Source organism: Zootoca vivipara, chromosome Z (genome assembly GCF_963506605.1).
Source record: "Zootoca vivipara chromosome Z, rZooViv1.1, whole genome shotgun sequence".
NCBI classification, from domain to species: domain Eukaryota; kingdom Metazoa; phylum Chordata; class Lepidosauria; order Squamata; family Lacertidae; genus Zootoca; species Zootoca vivipara.
Window position 1 is genome coordinate 29962418 of NC_083294.1, and position 24461 is coordinate 29986878.

General features: G+C 46.4%; 1 protein-coding gene across 1 annotated transcript in view; it reads right to left on the minus strand.

Moving 5' to 3' along the window:
* The window catches only part of MPP1 (MAGUK p55 scaffold protein 1), a 34656-nt gene extending 10195 nt beyond the window's left edge, over positions 1 to 24461 (minus strand). The window contains exons 1-5 of the mRNA XM_035113325.2: positions 24129 to 24461; positions 7891 to 8034; positions 6487 to 6565; positions 4276 to 4361; positions 3320 to 3388 (exon numbers count right to left, since the gene is read on the minus strand). Of these exons, the coding sequence (XP_034969216.1) occupies positions 3320 to 3388; positions 4276 to 4361; positions 6487 to 6565; positions 7891 to 8034; positions 24129 to 24230 (480 nt within the window). The 5' untranslated portion in view covers positions 24231 to 24461. The remainder of the gene's footprint in view (positions 1 to 3319; positions 3389 to 4275; positions 4362 to 6486; positions 6566 to 7890; positions 8035 to 24128) is intronic.

Consider the following 24461-nt stretch of genomic DNA (forward strand, 5'->3'; position numbering starts at 1 on the left):
TTCCCATCCCTATGAGTAGGAAGAGTAGAATTGCACAAGTGACTCATCTTTCTGCATGTGACCCTGCTGCCCAAAAACCTCTGTTTGCCTTCTAGAGCCTTGCTTTGGGCCTCCCTGTCAGAAGAGATACGGCAAGTGGGCGTCCAAACAGGATATTTTCAGTGGTACTGTCCAAGATTTGGAACAGAGAAATCTGCCTGGCCCTATCGCTGCTCACTGTAAGGTGGGCAGCAGAGTAAGTTTTATTCTGGTAGTCTTCCATTTCATGCGGGGCATCAAGTCCCAATGATCAACAGGTCATCCACATGGGGTGGGGGTGCGGGATTTGTTCCCTGCTGGCTACATAAGGACCAGCACTCAAAGATCGGAGACCACAATCAGTATATGTGATGACTGCTGCATGCATTTTTCCCCTTTAATATTTTGAGAGGCAGGGAATGGATTTTGATAATGAGTAGATGAGCAAAAATATACAGATACAGCATGTCTAATTTGTACAAATTATTTTCTCAGATGCAGAAATTCAGTTTGTTCTTTTCGTTTCCTTATGCCAAAAACGTGGGTTCTATTGGTGCAGAATTTGACTATTATTTTTAAAGCAAAGAATGCACCGCTGTTGCCATATGGAAATGATTAATGAGGAACGAGCACTAAAAATAGGACAGCAGCCTAATTGCCTCAGATTAGACAAACTCAGAAGGAGAGGAGAAAAGCGACTGGCTGGATGTTCTGCAGCTGGTAGAATTCACTCGAGGACTACTCAAATCATTGTGTTGCATCATGTGGGTACAAAAATGGCAAAATAGAGACACATTCATGAACCCACCCACCCCTCAAAAAACTGAATTGGTGCAGAGAAAGAATCTCCTGGCATCTTAGAACAGATTTATTTGAGAATTTAATACGGCACAATAAAATACTCTTATACTTTAAAGTGCCACAAGTCTCTTATTTTTGCCACTGGTTTTTTCTGTAACAAAGGAACACAGCTACCCCGACCCTGGGAAATTAACAGCCCAGGAAGGAAAACAGCAGCACAACAACATCAGGCATCTGCATTGTCTTAGCAACAGAAGCACAGCACAGGCCTCTATGTTGTCTTAGTAACAGCTGCACAGCCTCAACAGTACCACGAGTGGGCTGATTTCTTCAGGAAGAACTTGACCGGTCTCACATACCACATCCCCATACAGTGTCAGCGGGTGACAAAACAGCACGAAAGAGTGAAGAGGAGAAGATCCCGCTTTGGAGGGCAACTGATAGGGAACTATAAAGGTAAAGTGACCCCTGACCATTAGGTCCAGCTGTGACCGACTCTGGGGTTGCGGTGCTCATCTCGCTTTACTGGCCGAGGGAGCCAGCGTACAGCTTCCAGGTCATGTGGCCAGCATGACAAAGCCGCTTCTGGCAAACCAGAGCAGCACACGGAAACGCCATTTACCTTCCCACTGTAGCGGTCCCTATTTATCTACTTGCACTTTGACGTGCTTTCAAACTGCTAGGTTGGCAGGAGCTGGGAGTGAACAACGGGAGCTCACCCCGTTGCAGGGATTCAAACCGCTGACCTTCTGATCAGCAAGCCCTAGGACTCAGTGGTTTAGCCCACAGCGCCACCTGAGCACAAAGGTAAAAGGCACCCAAACACACTCTCTCTCTCTCTCTCTCTCTCTCTCTCTCTCTCTCTCTCATCTCTCTCTCTCTCTCTCTCTCCTCTCTCTCTCTCTCTCTCTCTCACACACACACACACACACACACACACACACACACAGAGAGAGAGAGAGAGAGAGAGAGAGAGAGAGAGAGAGAGAGAGAGAGAGAGAGAGAGAGAGAGAGAGAGAAGGCGATAAGCATGCTATTCCTATATGGCCCAGCAAAAATGGATGACTTGGGAACTGTCTGGCTATCTATATTACCATGACAGGTGTTAACTTCTGCTCACTCACATGTCTGGCTAAAAGGACTACTAGGCAAATTATGGGTGAATATACCTTTCTGCAGCTTTAAGTCAGGAGTTGCCAACACGGTTTTTGGGCTACAACTCCCATCCTGGCCAATGGTCAGGGGAGGATGGGAGATGAAAAGCAGCAACATCTGGAAGGCAGCACCTTGGCTATCCAAAGCAGGTGTGGGGGAACCTCAGGCCTAGAGGCCAAATCCGACCCTCCAACCTCTGTCTGGCCCTAGGGACTCTTCCCAGGCACACCTCTCATGGGCCTTGCTCCACCTCTTTCACCTGGGTGAAAGAAGTCCATCGATAATGCCTCTTGCTTGCTTGTGTATAAAGCACCCTACTATACACAGGGAATATGTACATCAGTTGCCATGCCCGCTTTTGCCTCTGGCTCCACCCATGACTGGGCCCAGCCCCAGACAGGTGAATAAAAGGGAATGTGGTCCTTCAGCTGAAAAAGACTCTAACCCAAGGGTGGGTGCCCTTTCTGTTCAGCCACCCGCCTGACCAACCACGTGTGAATCAACCGACGCCACCATGACATCAGGTGACACTTTCTCCTTTGCCTTCGCAGTTCAAAATCAGGCAAAGGCACCAAGGTTTGTAGCCAACACCAAACAGTCTTTACCTGCCCTGCACCAGATGCTACCAATGACACCAGGATTAAGGCAGTTGGGTGCAGCTTGGGAGGAAATTAGGTGATAGATCAATTATTTTCCATAAACATACCAAACCCCCCTTTTCAAGCAATCCAAGGCCACATTCACACCGTACATTTAAAGCCCAATTTTGCACTTTAAACAACCATGGCATCCTCCCCCCACCCCAGGATACTGGAAACTATAGTTTGTTAAGAGCATTGAGAGTTGGAGATCTCTATTCCAACAACTCCCAGAGTTCCCTGGGAAGAGGGATAGATTGTCAAACCACTCTGAGAACTGTAGCTCTTTGAGAGGAACAGGGGTCTCCCAACAACTCGCAGCATCCTTGACAAACTACAGTGTACCGAGGATTCTTAGTTTAGGGGAAGCCATTAAACTGTTTGAAGTGGCATCACAGAACTTTGAATGTATGGTGTGAATGTGGCCCTAAGTGTGTGGTGATGATCAAAGGATTAGGATAGGGGTGGTGGGGACTGCATAGGATTCCCAATGGTCAGGCACAGATCCTGACTCCACACCCTTCTTTCTCCCACTCCATGATTAGGCAAAAGCAGAATGCTGGGGGGGGATTACGAATATGCACCTAATTTAAATACCAGCTGCTGAATTCATCTTTTCTGCAGTGCAGAGTTTTTGGCTTAGAGGCACAGAATTTAAGCTCATGCAACCAATCCACTGATTTGAAGGTGGAAGTGCTACCACCTACCTGGAGGGCAGGAATGCGGCTTTGCTGGTTGGGAATGACCTTTAGGGAAATGGTTCCCTTAGTTTCTTTCTGATGGACAAAGGAAAAGGAGAGAATCAACCTCTGCTAAATCAGCCACACAACGTAGATCACAACCTCTTCTTGTATAGCTCAGCGCTTCTGCAGTTGCAACCTGTCTCCTAGAACTGAGAAAAGCTCCACCAGCTAAAGTTCAGTGCAACTATGAAAAGCATAAGAGACAGAGAGATGGTACTTCCTTGATGGTACTTCCTAGTTTTCCCATCTTAAATTTCTATACTTAGCTTTCAGTGCAGAGATGCCCGGGCATTCTGTGCCCACAGAGCAGAGGGGTGCAACCTCTGAATCTCCCCGTGTTTGTTGGACTACTACTAAGATCATCAATTATGTACTGCCTGTTGCCAAACTAGGCTTCTAAGGAGTTTACAAAGTATAAAAACCAGTTACATTAAAAGATAAACATCCATAGGTACACAACGAAACGAAACAAATCCCATTAAGACGAGGCAGTAATTAATCATCCCTGGTCACTGGCCACACCGGATGGGAGTTTCTAGTCCAACAACATCCAAAGGGCCACAAGTTGCCCATCTATGCAGTAAAGAATCTGGGCTACTGCCGGCTTTGGGGATCTCTAGGATATTCCAGTCGAGCCTGTTTCTGGCTTTCATATGAGCCCAGTCCTTTTCTACACCTTGCTGATTTCAAGGCAAAGTCAAAAGAGGCTCCCAGCAAGAACACTTTAACTTCCTGCTGGGTTTTTTTTAGCTGGGAGAAATGATAAAACAAAGAGGTGGGGGGGATGGAACCTAAGGTTCACCGGCTCCTACAGATTGGAATAATTCATGCTCAATTATCTTTTAAAGGGTCAGGAAGAATCACAGCAGATTGCTGCTCCTGAAAGAGAAAACTCAGTTCCCTCCATCCCTGGTACCTACCAGTATCTTCTGCAGCTGGTCTACAGATTGGTTGGCGACACTCTTCCCATTGATTTCTAGGATCTCATCCCCCACATGAAGGGAGCCTGCCAGAGGAGACATGGACCTCATGAAGCAAGGCAGTGCCAACAGCAGCAGACAAGAGTCTAAATAGTAGCTAGAGAGGACAACAGCTGCTGATAAACAGGCACCACACTGGCAACTCCTGGGACTAGGCAAAGGCTACACTTTTACTAGACTGTAGTAAAAATGAAAACAATTTTTTAAAAAGCACATCACTAGAAGCAGTTTAAACATGGTACGGTACTTGTGAGACTCGCATTACTGAACTGAAAAAAAAAACTAAACTATGAATTCACATGAGTGAATACGCCTGAAATGCTTCAGAATTGGTTTGCTTTTATAAAAACACACGGTGAACCCAATACTTGAGCTACTGCTGCTATTCATGCAAAAGGAGCTCACTTCCTAAGTTCTTCCTTAGAGAATAAAAAAATTCCTTCCAGTAGCACCTTAGAGACCAACTAAGTTTGCCATTGGTACGAGCTTTCGTGTGCATGCACATGAAAGCTCATACCAATGACAAACTTAGTTGGTCTCTAAGGTGCTACTGGAAGGATTTTTTTTATTTTTTGTTTCGACTACGTCAGAAGTTACCTACCTGTAACTTCCTTAGAGAGTTAACAGTTGTTTTGGACAGGAGGGAAGGGTGGCTCCTTTCAAGCCCAGCATCGGGAAGAGGCATGGCCAGGGAATTCGCAAGTGCTCTAGGACTCAGAAGGCCTCCTCGCTGACTGGCCTCATCCTGCCAAGCCATGCTGCTTCTAGCAGTCACTCACCTGGGCGCTAGCAAGACTTCTGAATGAGAGCCAAGCCCACCACCGGGGGGGGGGCAATGTCACATGTGTAACACCAGGAGCTGGAAGTGAAGCCGAATGCGACAGCAGCACAGCTTCAATGGCCAGTGCCTTCTCCTTCTGCTGCTGTCAATGGCAGGGGGCTGCTTTGACCCTCCTGTCACTCCACAGCAGCTGCAGCAGCAAGAGGAGGAGGAGCCAGCCACTGAAGCCACACTGCAGTTGGCTCAGCGCTTGGCCGCCTCCACCCTATGACTGTGGGCCCCAAAAGGGCTCGGCTCCCAGGAGTTGGCGCCCTTGCCCACCATACTGGAATAAGCAAAATGCAATGCCTGACCTCGTAATCTAACATGGCGGGTGGCATATCAAAGCCACACACTGGCTTGGATCCCGTTCAAAACCACTACCATTGCTCACCAGCGCAACACAACCAGAGGCCTGGCAGCTGAGAAACTGGTGATGGAGGGGAAAATGTCCAGCAATGAACAGCAGCACCAGGCAGAGGTCCCACCACTGGCCCAAACTCCTTGCTCTCTGGTACAAGGAAGAGAGATCTACTCTGATCTCCATCGGGGTGCTTAGTTGTCCAAGCCTATCTCTTCCCCCACCACTAAAACACCTTTATTTTAAAGGCAGAAGGGAAACTCTCCATTCCATCTAATGGGGAAAGGAAGAATTTGCCTTTCCATGCAGTGTAAAATCTCATCATATTCTCGGACAGGGACAAAAATAAATAAATCCAAGAGTCTATGGCAACCGGGAGCTGGAGGAGGAAATGACAGGATTGTCACCCAAGAAGTTATTGGGTGGTTGCTTTTGATTACATTCATACCTTGGAAGTCGAACGGAATCCATTCTGGAAGTCCATTCAGCTTCCATAATGTTTGAAAACCAAAGCTCCTGCAGCCAATCGGAAGTGACGGAAGCCCCATTGGACACTCAGCTTCCACAAATAGTTTGCACACTGGAACAGTCACTTCTGGGTTTGCGACATTCGGGAGTGAAAACGTTTGGGAACTAAGCTATTCGACTTACAAGGTACTACTGTATACATTTTGTGGTTTTATATTTTGATTTTGTTCTGTGAACCATCCTGAGACCTCCGGCTTTAGGGAAGCAGGTATATAAAATTCAATAAATAAATAAAATTAATAAGTGGGCCTGGCCTGCAGAACTCAGGAGGTAGGAAGAGAGACACAAAAAGTAGAACTAGTTGGTTCCAAAGTAGAATTGGGCTCAGGCTCTGCCAACTGTTGGGTCTCCTTCCTTTCTGCCCAATAGACATCAGCCTCTATTGGCGCTAGTTCCTAGGGATTAAAAATAAATAAATTCCAGGCCTGCTACTGCTCTTTACCTTGCCTGTGGATCATGCCTCCATGGAGGATTCTGGCCACCATACAGCTCTTCTTCTCATTCAGCTTCAGCGTGATACCCTGGAACAGAAAGTCTGTGACAATCTAGATCAAAGCTACAGTATGAAGACTTTGCTTCTCTGCAGAGGCTCCTCCTGGCCTATCTCTGTACCAGAGGCAGCCCCAGGAGACTCATCCAGGAGGGGAAACTCCTGGCCTGACTCAATCTCTGTTCATTTCCCTTGTACGTAACAGCTGCCGGCTAACACTTCTCTTTCCAGGTCAGAACTTGTGCAAAGGGTTGGCAAGGATTGGGATCTGCCAAGGGCCCCATACCCCAGTGGGGGATCCATGCAGCTGACCAGAATACTCTGAGCCTGGCTTATCCTCTTCACCGCTGCAACTTGCTTGCTCATCTGCCTTTCACAGAGAATGGGTCCTAGCTCAGTAGTAGAACATCTGCTTTGCATGCAAAAGGCCCCAGGTTCTATTCCTGGCATCTCTAGATAAGACTGGGAATGTCTCCTGCCTGAAAGCCTGGAGAGGGGTTGTCAGTCAGTGTAATTAGATGGACCAATGGGCAGCCTCACTCTGGCCCACACAGCAATGGAGCAGATGACAAGAAGGGTCAGTTGATGCCACTGCCTGCTTGTTGATAGGTGCAGCGTAGGTCATTTGCTAGAGTGTGAAACTCTTAATCTCCATGGGTTTGAGCCCCAAGTTGGGCAAAAGAATCCTGCATTGCAGGGGGTTGGGCTAGATGACCCTCATGGTCCCTTCCAACTCAACCATTCTACAATTGGCTGGCAGTAGCAATAATAAGGTTAGAGGAGGAGGTGGTGTAGATGGCAGCAATGAGGAACTAGAATCACTAGGAATGGGAGGCACTGGGGGTATTTCCAAAACATGGGAACTGGCACTGCTTCTACTTAGGACAAGAATGGGGAAACCCGTAGCCCCCCAAACATTGCTGGACTCCAACTCCCAACAGCTCCAGCCAGTAATACCAATATTCAGGCATGATGGGAGTTGTAATCCAGCTACATCCAGAGGGCCACATGTTCCCCATTTCTAGGTCTTGCTCCTGGAGGATCCTTCCATGGCTACAAGAGAGTTAGGGATAAAACATCTCTCAAGTGAAGAGGAAATCTCAACTTCAGCCAAGCTGCGCACAGCCAGAAGCTTTGAGCTCATTAAAGCCTTTCACCTGTCCGTCTAAGCCAGGCATCCCCAAACTGCGGCCCTCCAGATGTTTTGGTCTACAACTCCCATGATCCCTAGCCGAAGTTTGGGGGTGCCTGGTCTAAGCCCAGAAGTTTGCCCAGGAGCAAGAGAAGTATTCCACCACCACCACCCCAGTGCCTATAACCACAAGGACTTGAAGCACTCTAGCTCCACCAGCTCACCATGGGCTCCTCTGCGACCTTTTCAAACTGGATGAACCTCATTTTCCGTATCTCCCGGCCATTTGTGTGGGCTGGGCTGCCCAGCGTGGCTGAGCCATTGGAGTAAATATCCTCGGAAACTGCATTCATTGAGGATGGAACTGCCTGTAAAGGCAAAATAAAACAAAACAAAACCCCAAGTTTAGGAGCAGTACCCAGGCCCTGCTGTATCCTGGTCTCCCCGAAGCCACACCAAACTGGAAACTTTAGCCCAAGAAGTATTAAACTCAACCATCCATTCCCTGCTCCTATCCCTGAGTCAATATCGTGCTCATGATGGCAGCTGCTGGGTCCTAACACAGCATGGATTTATGTTTTGGCTGCCTGGCTGCTACATGTTCTCTCTCTTCTAGCTTTTAGTGATTGAGGACGGTCACCTTCAGTGCCCTCAGCTGTTCCTGAAAACATTACAGCCATGGGATGACAAGTCAAATTGGCCACAATCATGGCTGTCATATACTCTTGGCTAACATGAATGAATGAGTCAAAATCTTGCGCCAAGGAATGCTTATTCCCTCATCTTATATTCAGCAAAAATATCAGGAGTGCACTTTCTATGCATGGCCAACTCTGCCAAGACAGAGGAGAGCCCAAATTTAAGACCAGTTCATTTTAGAACAATCTGTTTCAGAGGTTCAGAGACTCAGATGGTTCACAGAAACTGTCATAGAACAGGGTAGAATACCCATACTTGCCTTTACGCTTTTCTTTTCCTGCCAGAGATCGAATTCTCTTTAGGGCCTGATTATTGAAAAGGCTTACAAGTCCCTGGCTGGAGTCCATGATTTTAATAATATTGAGCTAGTTTTAACAATGATACTGGTGCAGAAGAAACGTTCATTTTTTCATACTTAATCCAGAAGCAAAACAGCTTTCCTTCCCACGAAATTGATACTGCTCTAGTGATTGTTCACATGTTACATTCAACCAGTCTACAACATGTGTACCTGCATACTAAAATAATTTAGCTGTACAGTTGTGTATTTATTAACATGTAATGTTCCACAAGTGTACAGGCTGTGTACACAGCAGCGGAGCTGTACAAACTGACAAGTATGCACTCTTTCACACAAGCATTTGTACATGTGTGGAGACATCTTGTACCTGTGTCCAGTGCAACATGGGAACAAGCCTACAACTGCAAGGATGGTACCTTCCTAGCTAGACTATCAGGCAGTCTGAGAAAACCAGCCAGCTCCACCATGCTCCAGCAATTTTCAAAGACTCTATGGATGAAAAAGTTGAGGAACGACTGATCTGTTTCATTTCATTTGCTTGATTTTATCTTTAAGTTGAGCAAGAAGCCTTTGGGGAACAGGGGTTCAGGTTGCCCAAGAACTATACGCTCCTGTGCTCCTACACTTTGCTGGCAGGTGGGGGGGGGGGAAGGGGAGGAAATTGTCAGCTAAGAGCTGAGGTGCACTTACAAAAGGGATGAAGTTTGACTTGTGTCCAGTTGCAAGCAGTGCTTTGAAAACATATGCACTTAAGCTCAACAAACAGGCAGCATTGTGTGACCTCTGTGCAAGTTTTGTACAAACACATCAGCATTAACATTCAACAACCAACTGTTTCAAAAGCTCCTACAGCTTTTGAGGCTTTGCCAAGCAATTGCCCACACATCATCAAACCTATGATTGCAATTTACATACATAAGATAGAATCTTGTTGCGTGTAACAAAAGAAAAGAAGGGGGGGGAACCTCAGCTTCTCGGATGCTGAATTCTGGACTCCAATCACACTGCCTGAACTTGGATAGAACTGCAGACTATGCACTGGTCTGGCACCGAACCATCTCTCAAGAGAAACAGGCCTGCACTTGAACCAGCTTTCAAACGCTATACTCTCAGTTGTCACCAGAGTCTTGCAAGTCCCGGGAGAAGAAGAGTTAACACACACAAACCACGAACCAAAGATCTGGTCAACCTCAGAATGGCTGTTATTAGTGTAAAAAAAGTGACAACTTCAAAAGACTGAATGACAAACATATATTCTGCTTCATTCCAGTAACAGCAGCCCAAGCTCACCCATGTGCAAAGCCACATTTTGAAGGATACCCCCTAACCAGAATCCTTTCACATAGTTTAGCCCTTGCTCTTGCTCTTATCTTCCAGAAGCAGACAAAGGACACAATGGATTGATGATTAAAGCCTGTTAAAGAACAAAAGCACAACAAAAACATATTAACAGTCCCTGGAAAGGTCTTATCTCTTCTAGACTTTAAGCTGGTTTCAAGCAACTGAGCATATATAAACAGCACTGACTGTTTTCCATTTCAGTGTCAGGGTGGAAAGGCTTTAGTTCATTAGGCTGGTGCTAGACTGTTGGGGGAACTGGGGACAAAGTCTTCTCCTCCCTTACCCAATTCTGCTAAAATGGCACCACCCCCTCAAGAGATAGAGTAAACCCATCTACACCAACCCCGGGCCTCTAAAGCAAGGATGGGTAATCTTTTGGAGAGATCAAGGGCCACATCCCTTGGAGGCAAATAGTTGGGAGCAGTGCTAGAAACTCAGATATATAAGCTAGATGCCAAATGGCTCGTTAAACTACCGGTAGGGTTACAGTCACCCAAACGAAATGCCTGGTTGCACTTTTTGACCAGATGGCTCAAAAGTCATACTTTTCAGTATGACTTTTTGGTTCCTGAAATTCATTCTGATGGCGCAGATAAAATATCATGGATAGAATACTAAAGGATGTGTTGCTGCATATTGGTGGGAGTAAGAAGGGTTGGAGCAAAATTGTGGGTCACCCCTTCTTTCTCTCATCTTTATTCACTCTCTCTTCCTCTCTCTGGGGTTGGAGGGTGAGGGCCTGGTAAGCAGGTTGCACACCTGTCTTCTGAGGCAGTGGTTCAAAATTAGCTAAGTACTGTGGACCCCTTGTCTTTCAAAAGCCAAGCCATGGGCCCCCTACTTTTGAAAATGTTGCTATTTCTATGGTAGTTTTTGTTATGTGAATGTTGCCACAGACTCTGGGTGGGTTATGTGGACCCCCTGGGGGCCACTGCAATTGGGAACCACTACTCTAAGAAACCAAAGTTATCCTGCCTTGGAGAATGAAGGTTCCATTTAATTATAACAGTCAGTTGCCGTTGACAGTCCGCCACTGACTAAGGGTCTGCTGCAACCCTTACAATCACTTAACATTTAGCTCAAGGGTTGGCAACCTGAGGCCCACGGGGGTCATTTAACCGGCCCACCAGCCACCCGCTCAGCAAGACTTGCTTCCATGGCGCTGGAAATCGCACCTGCACATGTGCTGATGCTGGAAATTGCAAGCGTGCGCGCTCATGCGCACACACAATCCAACCCACGGAGGGATCTCCGCTGGAGTGAACTGGCCCAGGCGAGGTAAACCTTGCGGACCCCTGATTTAGCTCAAACCAACTTCGGGTCTTATTCGCACATCCATTCAAGCGTCAACTTCTTCCAATAACAAAAACAGATTTCCAATTTTGATGAATATACACACACTCACTGACTTCCCTGACCAATACAATACTCTCACCCATTTACTGAGCTAACCTCACCAGGTTCAGTTTGCAGCACACCTCATTAGCCCCCTTGGCCTACCTCTGCCCAGTGCTGTTGGCATACATCTCACTGCGTGTTCAGCTCGTGTTTTCTACCATTCCTCTGGAGACAGCTGAAGCTAATGCAAACAAACCCAGATGTTCCTGGTTAGCCTATGGGTTTTATCACTTCATTTAGCAGGCTCTGCCCATCCACACAGAAACATTGCTAGCCTAGGATAGTGATTCTTAAGTGCTTCCTACCAGTAGTGATTAAACATCTGCAAACATAGCCTAAAGCAGGGGTAAGTCAATGTGCTTCCTTCCAGCTGTTATTGGACTCCAACTCCCATTATTCCTGACTACTGGTCACGCTAGCTGGGGCTGATGGGAACTGGAGTCCAACCACATCTGGAGGACGTCACATTGGGTACCCCTGGCCTAAAGGAAACAACATTCATACCAAAACCACAGCCGTGGACAATTGCGCGGCAGTGGGCCTTTGGACTGATCTAGAAGGGTATACAGGGTATACAGCACTGAAGAAGATGGACCAGTCGGTTATGTGAGAACAGGATGCTGGACTAGCTGGGTCTTTGGTCTGATCCAGCAGGCTCTTCTTATGTCCTTTCCCTTTGCCTCAGTGAAGTTGCTGGTGGCAACCCTGGCCTGGGTTCAAAGTGCCCGTCAGGGGAGCTGACTCAGCCCAGAGTCATCTCTTATCTGTTCTTCCTTCCTTGAAGCAGCCTGTCACACAGTTCAATGCCAGACCTCTGGGCTCAGCAAAGATTTCCCCAGAATGCAGCACATTCCAGGCCATAGGCTCAAAGGTTGGCATAGTCAAGTTATCCCCACCCCCAACACAGTCTTTCCCCCAGCCATCTGCGTAGCCAGGATTTATGTTGGGGTGTGTGTGCAGGCTTTAGGCTAGGAGGGGGGCAGAACCTCAGTTAGTTAAGTATTTTGCATTGATTGGCTAATCCCATGTCCCCAACCTTTGCTTTTTGGCTAAACAGTGCCTTGTCCTGAAGATAATCCAGATGTAATCAGGAGAAATGAGAGCTAGAAGCAGGAACTTGGGGATTTGTGGACAACAAAGCTTATCCTTGAGGGTCAGCAACCTCAGCAGCAGCAGCAGCAGCAAAAACCCAAGCACCTTCCCAGAAGTATACCGTATGTAGTGGCAGGGAAACCACCCTCCATTTTGAATTTCCCACAATGACCCAGAGGTGGTCATGCAGCAACACTCTGAGGGACTGTGGAAATGGTGGGCAGATTCTCAGACCTGGCTGCTATTGCCAGGGGAATTAGGCACCTGTGAAGCAGCAGACAGCCCTCATCAAGGGCCCCCACCAATATGGAATGGGACTCACCTCAGAGCACTTTCTAACCAGGAGGAAACCTCTATTCTCTGGGCAGAGAAGGGTTTCTGGGCTCTGAAGTGGCTCCACCCACCCTAGTCAGCCATCAGACTCCCCTGACATACTGTAGAAGCCTTCTGGGTCAGGCTAGGAGTTTGCCTGAGCAATAAACAGTTCTAACTCCTTGGCTTGAAATTTTTGAGAAGCAATTCTAGGTTGCAGCCTCCTGGCTCTTGGTCAGCAGCATGGACAAGCTTAAACTTTGCCTCACTTTTGAAGAATGAATGAATGAATCCCTGGCATGTTTGCAGCCGATGCCTGGTGATCAGGGCATCAAAACCCTAGTGTGTTTGCTGGGGTAACAGCTGCTCAGCATCACAACAGAGCACACACAACCCGCCCACTCTGGCCAGCTTCCGACATTTTTTTTTTAATTAAACAGTTTATTAATTTATTGAAAAACTTCCCTAAACAGGGCTGCCTTCAGATGCCTTCTAAAAGTCAGATAGTTGTTTATTTCCTTGACATCTGATGGGAAGGTATTCCACAGGGAGGGTGCCACTACCGAGAAGGCCAAAACAAACCAGGAACGGGGAGCCTGTGGCTTTTCAGTTGTTGTAGAACAACTTCCATCATTTCTGGCCATGCATGTTGGGCCTGATGGGATTTGAAGTCCAATGCTATCTGATGGGTCATAGGTTCTCCTACCAACGCACTGGTTCCCTGTAACTTCACTTCTCGCAGTGAGGGAACCGCCAGAAGACTCTTGGAGCTGAACCTCAATGTCCAGGCTAAATGATGAGGATAGAGGCACTCCTTCAGGTATACAGGGCTGTTTAGGGCTTTAAAGGCCAGCACCACCAACACTTTGAACTGTGCTCGGAAATGTACAGGGAGCCAGTGAAGATCCTTTAGGACTGGTGTTATATGGTCCTGGTGGCCGTTCCCAGTCACCAGCCTAGCTGCCGCATTCTGGATTAGTTGTAGTTTCCGGGTCACTTTCAAAGGTAGCCCCACATACAGTGCACTGCAGTAGTCCAAGAAGGAAATAATTAGAGCATGTGCTACTCTGGCAATGAGTCCCTGTGGATCATACAAAGTGCTGTGCTTCCCCATCTAAATCAGGTGGAGAATCAGGTTGCAAATGGAGCTCTCTCTATCTGGTCCTCAAGATTCTTTCCAGGCTGCACACCCTTCCCAACAGCAACCTCCTTGAGCATTTTTGGTAGTCTGGAATGTGCCCTTTAACTCTGAAAATGCCTGTTGTTTGCTGGTATAGGCAGGGGTGTAGGCGTATGTGTACAAATGTACAAAAGTGATATATATTTATATATTTTATTTTAAAATCTGTATCTCACTTTTCACTTCTTCAAAGAGGCTTAAGGACAATCGGATACATAATGCACAATTATTATTATTATTTTTTAAAAACACCAATTTAAACTCCCAAACATAAAGCCCCAAGAATTTAAAATGTCAAAAAAAGATCTGAGAAGCATTCAAGGTACAAAGGCCTCCTGAAATAAAACATTTGAAACTCAGTAGAGATTTACATTCACTGCTCCACTACTTTCACCTCTGGCCCCACTCACTATGGGTATGCGGTCCCTGAGAGGCTGCCCAGAATGAAACGTGGCCCTTGGAATGAAGACGATTCCCATCCATGATCTAAATGCATTCCAAACCGGTTCACCACAATCCAGTCCATCTCCCCCATCACAACGTCCCCAAAAACAGACCAGTTGTTTTTCTCCTGCACAGTTTAGTCTTTGACCTGACACTGTCCTTTTGGAAGTTGGACCTGAAGGGAATATGTTTTTCTGCCAAGAGGCCTAGAAATGTGATTCCGATTCCGTAAGCACTTGGATTATCTTCCCAGGGCTTCCTGAAACTCAAGTATTGTAGACAATTGCGCCAATGCCCAGCCTGCCCAACCCCCAGCGTTCTTTTTCAAGGGAGGAAACAGCTGCATGAGGTTACAGCTGTCACAGGCAACTCCCAGAACTTGCCAGATGCAACAAAGCATGTCATAGACAGGCCAGCTCAGCAGAATTCAGCAGCAGCAGCAGCAGCAAAATAGTAGCTATTGAGTATGAGGAAGTGACCAAGGGTCCAGATTGTCTGAGGTACCCTGCTATGTCTAGGATAGAGATGGGGCTTCTGTGACCCTCCAGATCTCATTGGACTCCCATTAGATCCAGCAGGGCCGGCTCTAGGTATAGTCCCGGTGGTGCAGGGTGCCGGGCCGGCAGGCGGGGCGCTGCGCGGCAAAGCAGCGCAGAAGCCATGCTGCGCGCTGCGAGGGCGCCGGAGCGATCTCCGCGCCTCAGCGCCCAACCTGCTCGAGACTGCCCTGAGATCCAGTATGACCCACTGGTTAAGGGTGCTGGGAGTCATAGTCCACAATTTATCTGGAGAGCCACAAGTTCCCTATCCCAGGAAACCCCTAGGGTGAGAACAGACAAGGAGGTCTCTATCAAAGCTTCTGGACAATCAGTGCCTTGGTGACTCACTACACAGGTACAGTGGAGAGGTGGAAGCGACTGAAATGGTGGCATCCAATGGGCTATTGAACTGACCCATTAGTGGAAGCCCACGTAAAGACTTTGGCTAGTGCAATGAGGCTTTCCCCCGACCTCTCTCAAGTTAGGGTTGGGGGAACGCCTAGAACAGCACGTGAGGGGAGGTCCCATTCCATCGGGCAAGCTGAAATGCTTGTGCCAACAGAACATTTAGGGAGGAGTGATGTTGAATTCTCCTCATATTTTTACTCACAGAAGTGACTAGGCAAGGCAAACTTTAGTATTTATGCAGCATTATGTATTTATGCAGTATTTATGCAGCATTACTGTACATTATGAGTGGGATTCACAGTAGGAGGAACTGCACAAAATAAGTGGGAACTAGGGAAGGGGGATTTTGCAGGAATGTCCCGTTCAAGGTTCAAGCCAGCCATTCACTTCAAACAGGGCATTTGTCGCCCCAACGACTTCTCCATTTTCTTATTTTCTTTCCAACCACCAACCAGAACTCCATAATAGATGAACATGATCCATCTTCTCTGTGGTGTATTTTGAGGGTTTGGGACCGTTCACATTTTTGTTAGTTTTGTTCTGTTAGTTTTCTGGAACTTCTGCAAATCTTGGCATTTCCTTGACCATGCCAATACCACCACCTTAATTCTCATTTGGACCCGAGTTTCTGATGGCACTCACCATCCAAGTTTGCTGTAGGAAGGAATTATAACAGCAGCAGCAGCAGCAGCAGCATCAAGCTCTTGCTGCCTTTTTACAAGCAAAACCCAAAGACCATTACTGTGTATCCAAAGCTGACAGCTGGTGTAGAGATTTCGTTTCATTACACACATCTTAGCGGCAGTTTTAAAAAAACCAAACATCCCAAAAGCAGCCTTGGTGACAATTATGAGAGGAGGCAGAGCTGCAAAAGATAGTGCTTTATTCTTTCTCTTTTGCTATTTACCACTCAAAAGTGCTACCCTAGTGCAGATTCAGGTGGGCATTTAAACAAACAGCAGCTTTTTTTTGAGGAAGGATAAATGAGCAAGGCTGCTTTTCATTTTTAAAGATGGAGCTTCATTCGCATTGCCTTGTAAACACATAGTTCCCCCCCAAAAAAGATTCACGAAGCAAAGGCAATGGCTGCCATCTCTTCAGTACGTGAATGGTCAGGTCACCTGACTCAGGTGTAAATCCAACAAACAGATGCAGGTCTTGCTGCTCCCAGTTTGGGAAATGCTCTGCAGCTCTGATAAAACAGCAAAAGACGATACCTTGGAAAGGAACAAACAGATTCTCCCATCATCAAGGGTTTCATTATAATACAAAGCAGTCAAATGCAAAGCAGTGCACTAAAATATTTAAACATTAACAAGACTATTCATTTACAAGTCATTAGTTCCTTTTAAAGCCACCTTCCTGGCCTGAAGGTCATGCAGAAACCCAGGTATGCTTTACTTGATTCTGCAACAGAAGAAAGGAAGAAGAAGGTGGGCAGAACTTCTGTGCCTGGTACTGTAACCAGTTTGATATGTGCTACTTAAGGGCCTGGTTCGTCTTACTATGGGTGGTCAACCTGCATCCCATCTTTCCACCAAGGAACCAAGAGCAACATATATGGTTGCAACCCCTTTTATCCACAAAACAGCCCTATGAGGTAGGTTAGATTAGGAGCTAGTGACTAAGACCAAAATTGTGGAATCAAACATTGAAATTTACTGCATGTACCGCTTTGAAAGAAAATGTAATGAAAATGATGTATAGATGGTATTTAACACCAGTAAAATTAGCTAAAATGTATAGAATGAGTAGTAAAGCATGCTGGAAATGTAAAGATAAAGATGGTTGAATTTTATCATATGTGGTGGACATGCGAAAAAGTAAAAAGATTTTGGGGAAAGATATATAATGAATTGAAAAAGATGTTTGGGTATACCTTTCCCAAAAAGCCTGAAACTTTTCTATTGGGACTAATGGGAGAGGAGATTGCAAAAGGAGATCAGAAATTATTTATGTATGCCACAACCATGGCAAGGACTTTATTAGCCCAAAAATGGAAATTACAGGAGATACCAACGATTGAGGAGTGGCAGACGAAAATGATTAACTATGCAGAGTTAGCATGCAGGATCCGTAACCAGGGAGAGACAAAGTTCCAAAAGGAATGGAGTAAATTCATGGACTATATGGAGAAGAACTGTAGAAGTTTGAAGACACCTGCAAGACTGAAATAAATCTTACAAATTGGTTTTAATTAGATGGACTAAAAGAAACTGCGAGAAAAGAGTGGGAAAGAAAACCGAATGATGGGAGGGAGGGAAGTCAAAGCTCGGCAGAGCAAAATGAACTGAAATAGGTGAATAGATGATAAAATGCAAACAAATAAAAAATAAATTGTTTTTGTCTGTTGTTGTTGTTATTTGTTGTTTTTGTGTGGTGTTGTTTATTTGGAAATTTAATAAAAATTAACTTTAAAAAAAACATAAAGCTTTGTGGAGGAGAGGGAATTTGAACCCAGGTCTCCCTAGGCTAAAGTTGAACACTCTAACCTGCTCCCTAAAATGCTAGTTTTCTATGTGCAAGGTTTAGTTTAGTTATTTGGTTTAGTTTAGTTATGTATACATCTATAGACTTTTGTTTACACCAAGAATCAGTGTGTCAACAAATGCTCAGGGTTTTCTTTAAAAAAACAAAAACAAAAACAGGCAACAGCTCAGAGGTGAAACCTCAGTTTTACATGCAGAAGGTCACAAGTCCAATCCCCAGTATTTCCAGTTAAAAGGTTATCTAGCAGCAGGTGATGAGAAAGATTTATCTGTCCCTGAGACTTTGGAGACCTTCTGACAAACATCATAAGAACATAAGGAAGATAGTCTTTGTATGACTCTTGAAAAGATCCTCAAGAATTTCTTCTTCAAACAGGCAGAGACAACTGTTGTGAAAGAACCTGGAAGTAATATCAATATTGAAAAATTAACAACAGATGTTAATAACCTAATATAAGAGGAGCCTGCTGGATCAGGCCAATGACATGTCTAGTTCAGCATCCTGTTCTCAGCCACAAGAAGACCTAAGCAAAAGAGCACTCTCTTCCAGCTGCAACTTGTATTCAGAAGCATTGCTGCCTCAAACTGTGGCGGCAAGAGTGTAGTCACAATGGCTAGCAGCCATTGATAGCTCTCACCTCCATGAATTTGCCTAATTGTCTTATGAAGCCCTCTAGGACTAGGTTGATGATAATCACTGCCTCCTGTGGGAGCAGGTTCCATTGTTTAACTATGTACCACATGAAGAAATGTTTTATTTTATCTGTTCTGAATCTTCCAACATCCAGCTTTAATGGACATCTCTTAGTACTGGCGTTCTGAGACAAAGGGGGAAATATTGATCTATCCATGTTCTCCATGCCCTACGTAATTTTTTAAGCTTGTGTCATGTCAGTTCTTACTTGCCTTTTCTCTAAAACTACAAATTCCTGAACACTGCAAGCTTTCCGTATTGGGCGAGTTGTTGCACCCCCTTTTGGCACCCCTTTTCAAAGTAGAGCCCAAGGGTAGCCAAGTAGATATTGTTGGGACTCCCAGTTCCATCTGCTATAGGCTGCACAGCCAACAATCAGAGGTGATGGGAGCTGTCATCCAACAACATCTGGACAGCACTTGGCTAGCCTGGAAGCAGACAATAGTGGAAGAGAGCCGGACAAATAATCTGACCTGCTATAAGGCAACTTGCTATGATTCCTAAAGCAATGACAGGGAATCTGGAGAAGGGAGGGAGTCTAACAAGAGCAGAAAGGGTAAAGCATGGCTCAGGGTTGACTTCAGCAATGCATCCTCTTGAAAAGATACCTTGCTGAAGCTAAGCAGGTCTGGGTCTGTTCATTGCCTGGATGAGAGACTGCCTGGGAATACTATGTATAGTGCCTTGAGACTTATGGAATAAAGTTGGAATATTAGCATAGCAGATAGATTAATGAACATGGTATAATATGCTATGTATCTAAAATGTGTGTGGTGGGGTGATGCCTGTGTACATATTGACACACATTTCACATGGAGAATCAACTTTGATTTTAGATGCTACATGCATGGTACTACATCCATTCTAGCTCCCCAGTTTGACTAGCATTGTGTTAGTTCATTGTATGACCTACACACTGTATGAAACAGTGCCGTTTTAACAATTAGCAGAAAAATATGATTGTCGATTTCTCCCCCATCCTCAGGCACTGCCAACTGGAACTCAAGAACTGCTGAGCCATGTTTTAATTGACCAAACGGTTGGATTCTATGGACAAATGGATCTTCACATGGCTCCCACTGTCATGCAGCAACTGTTTTCGCAGCTAATGCAACATAAGCAAACCATCCAAAGACATTCTCTGTGCAGATCAGGCCAAACATGAAACATTATACAACAATGGTGCATTTAACAGCAGCATCACACAAAAGCCCCAAGAAACAACAACTGGACTACTCTTCACAGCTAGGCGATTTCATTTGCAGCACTGTCTCCAGTTCTGCATCTGCCACACAGATAGATGCAGGTGCTGCATCTGTGTGACAGAGGATGCTGTTCAAAGAGGGTGCTGACCAATCAGAAGGTTTACAGAGGAGAGTGACAAAAAAATGAGTGTCCCCAGGATGCCAAGTCATGTGGTAGAAGATCGAAGAAGCTGGGTATCTTTAGCTCAAAAGGGGGAAAGGGTTGCACAGGGGCAGGTTGCCAAAAGGCACACCACGTAGATTTGATAAAGCCAAATTCCCCCATTGCCAAGTCATAAAACCTAGACATTATCCAAGCAAAACTACTTACTCTGCAGGAGATCTGCAACTGGATCTCTCAACATATTTACGTTAACTTAAAAGCAGCTATAGGGCAGTGGGGAGGGAAGGGAAATTGGACAGAAGCAGCAGCCCAAACAGAGAATGTGTTCCTTCTGTGCTATTTCCATGGCCTAAATACTCCCCAAGTTGCTGTCTATACCATGCCAGTATTTATTTATTTTTTTGGAACAACTTCAAGACAACACTTCTCTTACCATGAATTGGTGCCACATCAGTGAGCTATCAGAGATGTATCTACTCCTCCCACTATTGTTCCACTGTGGTCCTTGAGACCTGCTGGGGAAACTTGCTTTTCTTGACTGCCCCTAATCTGTATATCAACAGCATCAAAAGCAGCGATAGTTCCCAGATAAAAAAAACAAAAACCAAGAAGCCTGTTAGTGCCTGAACCTTGTGAGAGTCCAGCAGCAATTCAAATTTGTCTTTTTGCTCAGACTTGTTTATAGCAGCAGCTGGTGATTAATGGAAGAAGAGATTTGTACTGCATTTTTTTAAAAAAAGTTTATATATTTTTAATAATACTCTGTGTCACAAAGATGTCTGCAAACGTGACAGGAAGGCTGGCAACTTCAACCCCGCTGTCTGCAAATCCCTTTCAGACAACCAGGTTCCTGGAGATAGTCAGGTTGTGCATCCATAAGCAGTGACTAGAGGAGGAATGACTGCTGGGAGGAGCACAGGAAGGAGAAACACCATAGTGCACTTGTAGCAGCAAAACCGGACGCTTTCATATGGCCCAGCTGCAACAAAACATGTCTCTCCTGTATCGGTTTCTACAGCCACAGCAGGCGCTGTAACCTTCCAACAGTTTGACTTCACTCCCCCAAAGGCACACTCCCTCCGCTGTCTCCCACGGCAGACAGATGCCAACAAGTACAAGTATCCAAAGCACTTCAGAAGTGTAAACTCAGTCATTTGCACAACAGCCCCATAAGGCAGACCAATCGTATTAAATAGCACAGGTTGGAGTGGGGAGGCAAGGAGAGGAAAAAATCAAAACAGTAGTGCATTGGTGGGAGAACCTGTGGCCCATCAGATGTCATTGGACATCAGCTCCCATCAGCCCCAGCATGTATGGCCAGGAATGGTGGAAGTTGTTCCACAGCAACTGAAAGGCCACAGGATCCCCATTCCTGGAGTCCTGGCTTGCTTTGGACTTGCTTGAAAGCACAAATGCTGGACCTGAGTACAACAGCATTCTCCCGACCTGTGAATCGCCCAACAGTAGAGGCAGAAGCTAGCCATTATGTCTAGCGGACACTGATAGTCTTATCAATAGCAGGGAAGAGCCCTGCATGAGATTCTGAAGAGCCAATGTTAGAGATTGCGAAAGCATGGAAAAACAGAAAGGGGAAAAAATCCCCACATAGTTTTCCCTCATTTTCTTTTATTCTTGCTAGCAAGAATAGGCAGTGCTGGGAGAGATGCACAAAGAAAACCGACCTAGTGTAATATGACAGCTTATTATGTTCCTATCATCTGTCACTTCCCCCAAACTGGATAGCTCTGCAGCTAAATCAGCACAAGCCAATGGCCACTTCCAGTTCTGACCAGATGCAACTTTGCAGCAGAGAGAGAGAGAGAGAGAGAGAGAGAGAGAGAGAGAGAGAGAGAGAGAAAGAGAGAGCCAACATCCTCTGAAGTAAAGCACTGGATTCTTCTCACATTGACAATACAATGGTACCTCGGGTTAAGAACTTAATTCGTTCTGGAGGTCCGTTCTTAACTTGAAACTGTTCTTAACCTGAGGTACCACTTTAGTTAATGGGGCCTCCGCTGCCGCCATGCCGCTGGCATGTGATTTCTGTTCTCATCTTGAAGCAAAGTTCTTAACCCGAGGTACTATTTCAGGGTTAGCAGAGTCTGTAAGCTGAAGCGTCTGTAACCTGAAACGTCTGTAACCTGAGGTACCACTGTACATGCACAGGCTCTACTCAGAAGCAAAGGGACAAGATGACCAGCTGCAAGATGCAGTTGTGCCCCCAAACTCTTAATACTTGTGATTAGCTTGCCAATAGGCAACAAGGGTGGCGGGCACGCAGGCAACAAGAGAAAAGCAAGCCAAAAACAAGCCCCCTCCCTTAAAAGGGTCAGTCCCCATAGCCTCCCTTAAAATGTACTTGCTGTAACAGTTCTGGAAAGAAAAAAAAGTGTGGATCGAGAGCCACATTTCCACCAACTACATTCAAATTGTCTGAATGATCTATGGACTTGGCAACAGTAACCCAGCACATCATGTTTTTCCAGTGTGTGGAACACCCTGCACACCTGCACATGAGCCTCTTTGATGGAGGTCTGTCCTCATACTTCTGTCCCCCACTATGGTCTTTGCATAGCATAGAGAAAGCCACAGAAGGGACAGCCAAAGAGATCCAACTTGCAAGAGGCCCTTGTTTGCAGCAGGATGCATGAGATACATAGCATATCTATCCCAATCTGTCCTAGGATTCTTGTTTACCTGGATGGCTCCACAGCTGGCTATTCTGTTCTGAATAGCCATTCATGAACGAGTTCTGCAGATCTCAGCACTCTTGCTTCAAGGAATAGCTCTGGTCCAGGGTTTCCCAAACTTGGGTCTCCAGTTTTTTTTTTACTACAGTTCCTATCATCCCTGACCATTGGCCCTGCTAGCTAGGGATGATGGGAGTTGTAGTCTGAAACACCTGGAAAAGTTTGGGAAACACTGCTCCAGTCGAAAGTGTCCAGGGGTCAAATTTCCTAATGCGTCCTCTCCAACTGATTTCCAAAGTGCCACTCTAGAAAAAATATGGGGTACCCTCCACAGCAGCATTCAATCCAACATATCAGAGTTATTGCTAGAAGAGAAATCCGGAAACCCCAGAGCACAGGCAGAAAAAACATTGGTTCCACGCAAGGGACTGTGTTTGGATCTCAGCCAAAAAGCATGAAACTGAGAAGAACCCCAATAGACCATGTACTGTAACCCACTTAAAACAACTGTCCTCCGCCACTTGCCAGGAGTGTGGTGGTGTCCGGCCACCACAAGAGCAAAAATCACTGGAGTTTTTAGAAATGAAAGTAGAAGAGGGAAATCTATCATCACCTGGATCCCACAGACAATCGTGTCCCACCAGACTCTCCCACTTCCAAAGGGAAGGGAACTAGCCTAGTGACAGAGCAGAGGAACATAGGAAGCTGCTGTCTACAGAGTCAGACCACTGGTCCATCTAGCTCAGTATTGCCTACACTGACTCGTAGCAGCTCTCCAGGATTTCAGAGAGCGGTCTCTCCCAGTCAGTGCTAGGCGATTGAGCCTGGTGCCTTCTCCATGCAAGCAGTTGCTCTGCCACTAAGTTGTAGCGCTTTCCTGTTTTGCATACAGAAGGTCCCAAATTCAACCCCACACCGCATCTCTAGCAAGGCTGTAAGAAGGACCCATGCCTGCCACTCTGCTTAGGTGATACCAAGCTCCATGGGGCCAGTGATCTGACAACACATCAAGCAGAAGCTCCCTACCTTCCTATAAAATAAATAAGTGGGCGCATTCTGCTTCCTAGATGGCATTGCTGGTACCCAGGGTAAAGCAAATGGCATAGGCAGAGCCCCGCATGCTTAACGGGATGTAAGCCCCACTGTGCAACAGGGTTTACTCTCTAGTTAATTGGTTTCAGAATTGAAGCCCGAAGTCACATAAAACTCAAGACCGGTTGGGGCCACCCTAGTCCATGCCCAAATTTATATCCACCCCAAGGGATATGTGTTAAGTAACAGGCAAGCGATGCATTTGCATCGATCATCATATACACTAAGTGTATAACGTGGGTGGGTTGGGGGCCTCCCGCCCTGCATCGGAAAGGTAACAACCCGCTCCTTGCTTTAAACATGAGCGGGAGGGAGGGGCTTGCCCACCTCCAGCGCCACGGCGCGTTCAGCGGCCGTTGCCACGTCTTCCCACCGGCCACCCCCGCATGCCCCGATCTCCAGAAGCGCCTCTCACCTCGGCCTTAGGCCTGTTCTGCAAAAGGTGTTCCAGGTACAGGTCGGAGAGCGCGGTCCTCATGCTGCTCACGCTGTCACTCCGGCTGGATTTGAGCGTCATGTTGGTGGGTGCCCGGCGCGGGTAGCTCAGCACCCCGGGGTACTGTGATGCTATGAGGCTCGGAGTCGAACGGCGTCTCGTCAGCGGCCCAAGGGGCTCTCCTTCCACCCGCAAGGCGTAATCGCTGCCGAGCCGCTACTGCTGCTGCTTTTGGAGCCGGGTAGCCCCCTGCGCGCGCGCTACAGCCGGCCGGAGCGTCCTAAACCGAAAGGGTTGCAGAGTCACCGTGCG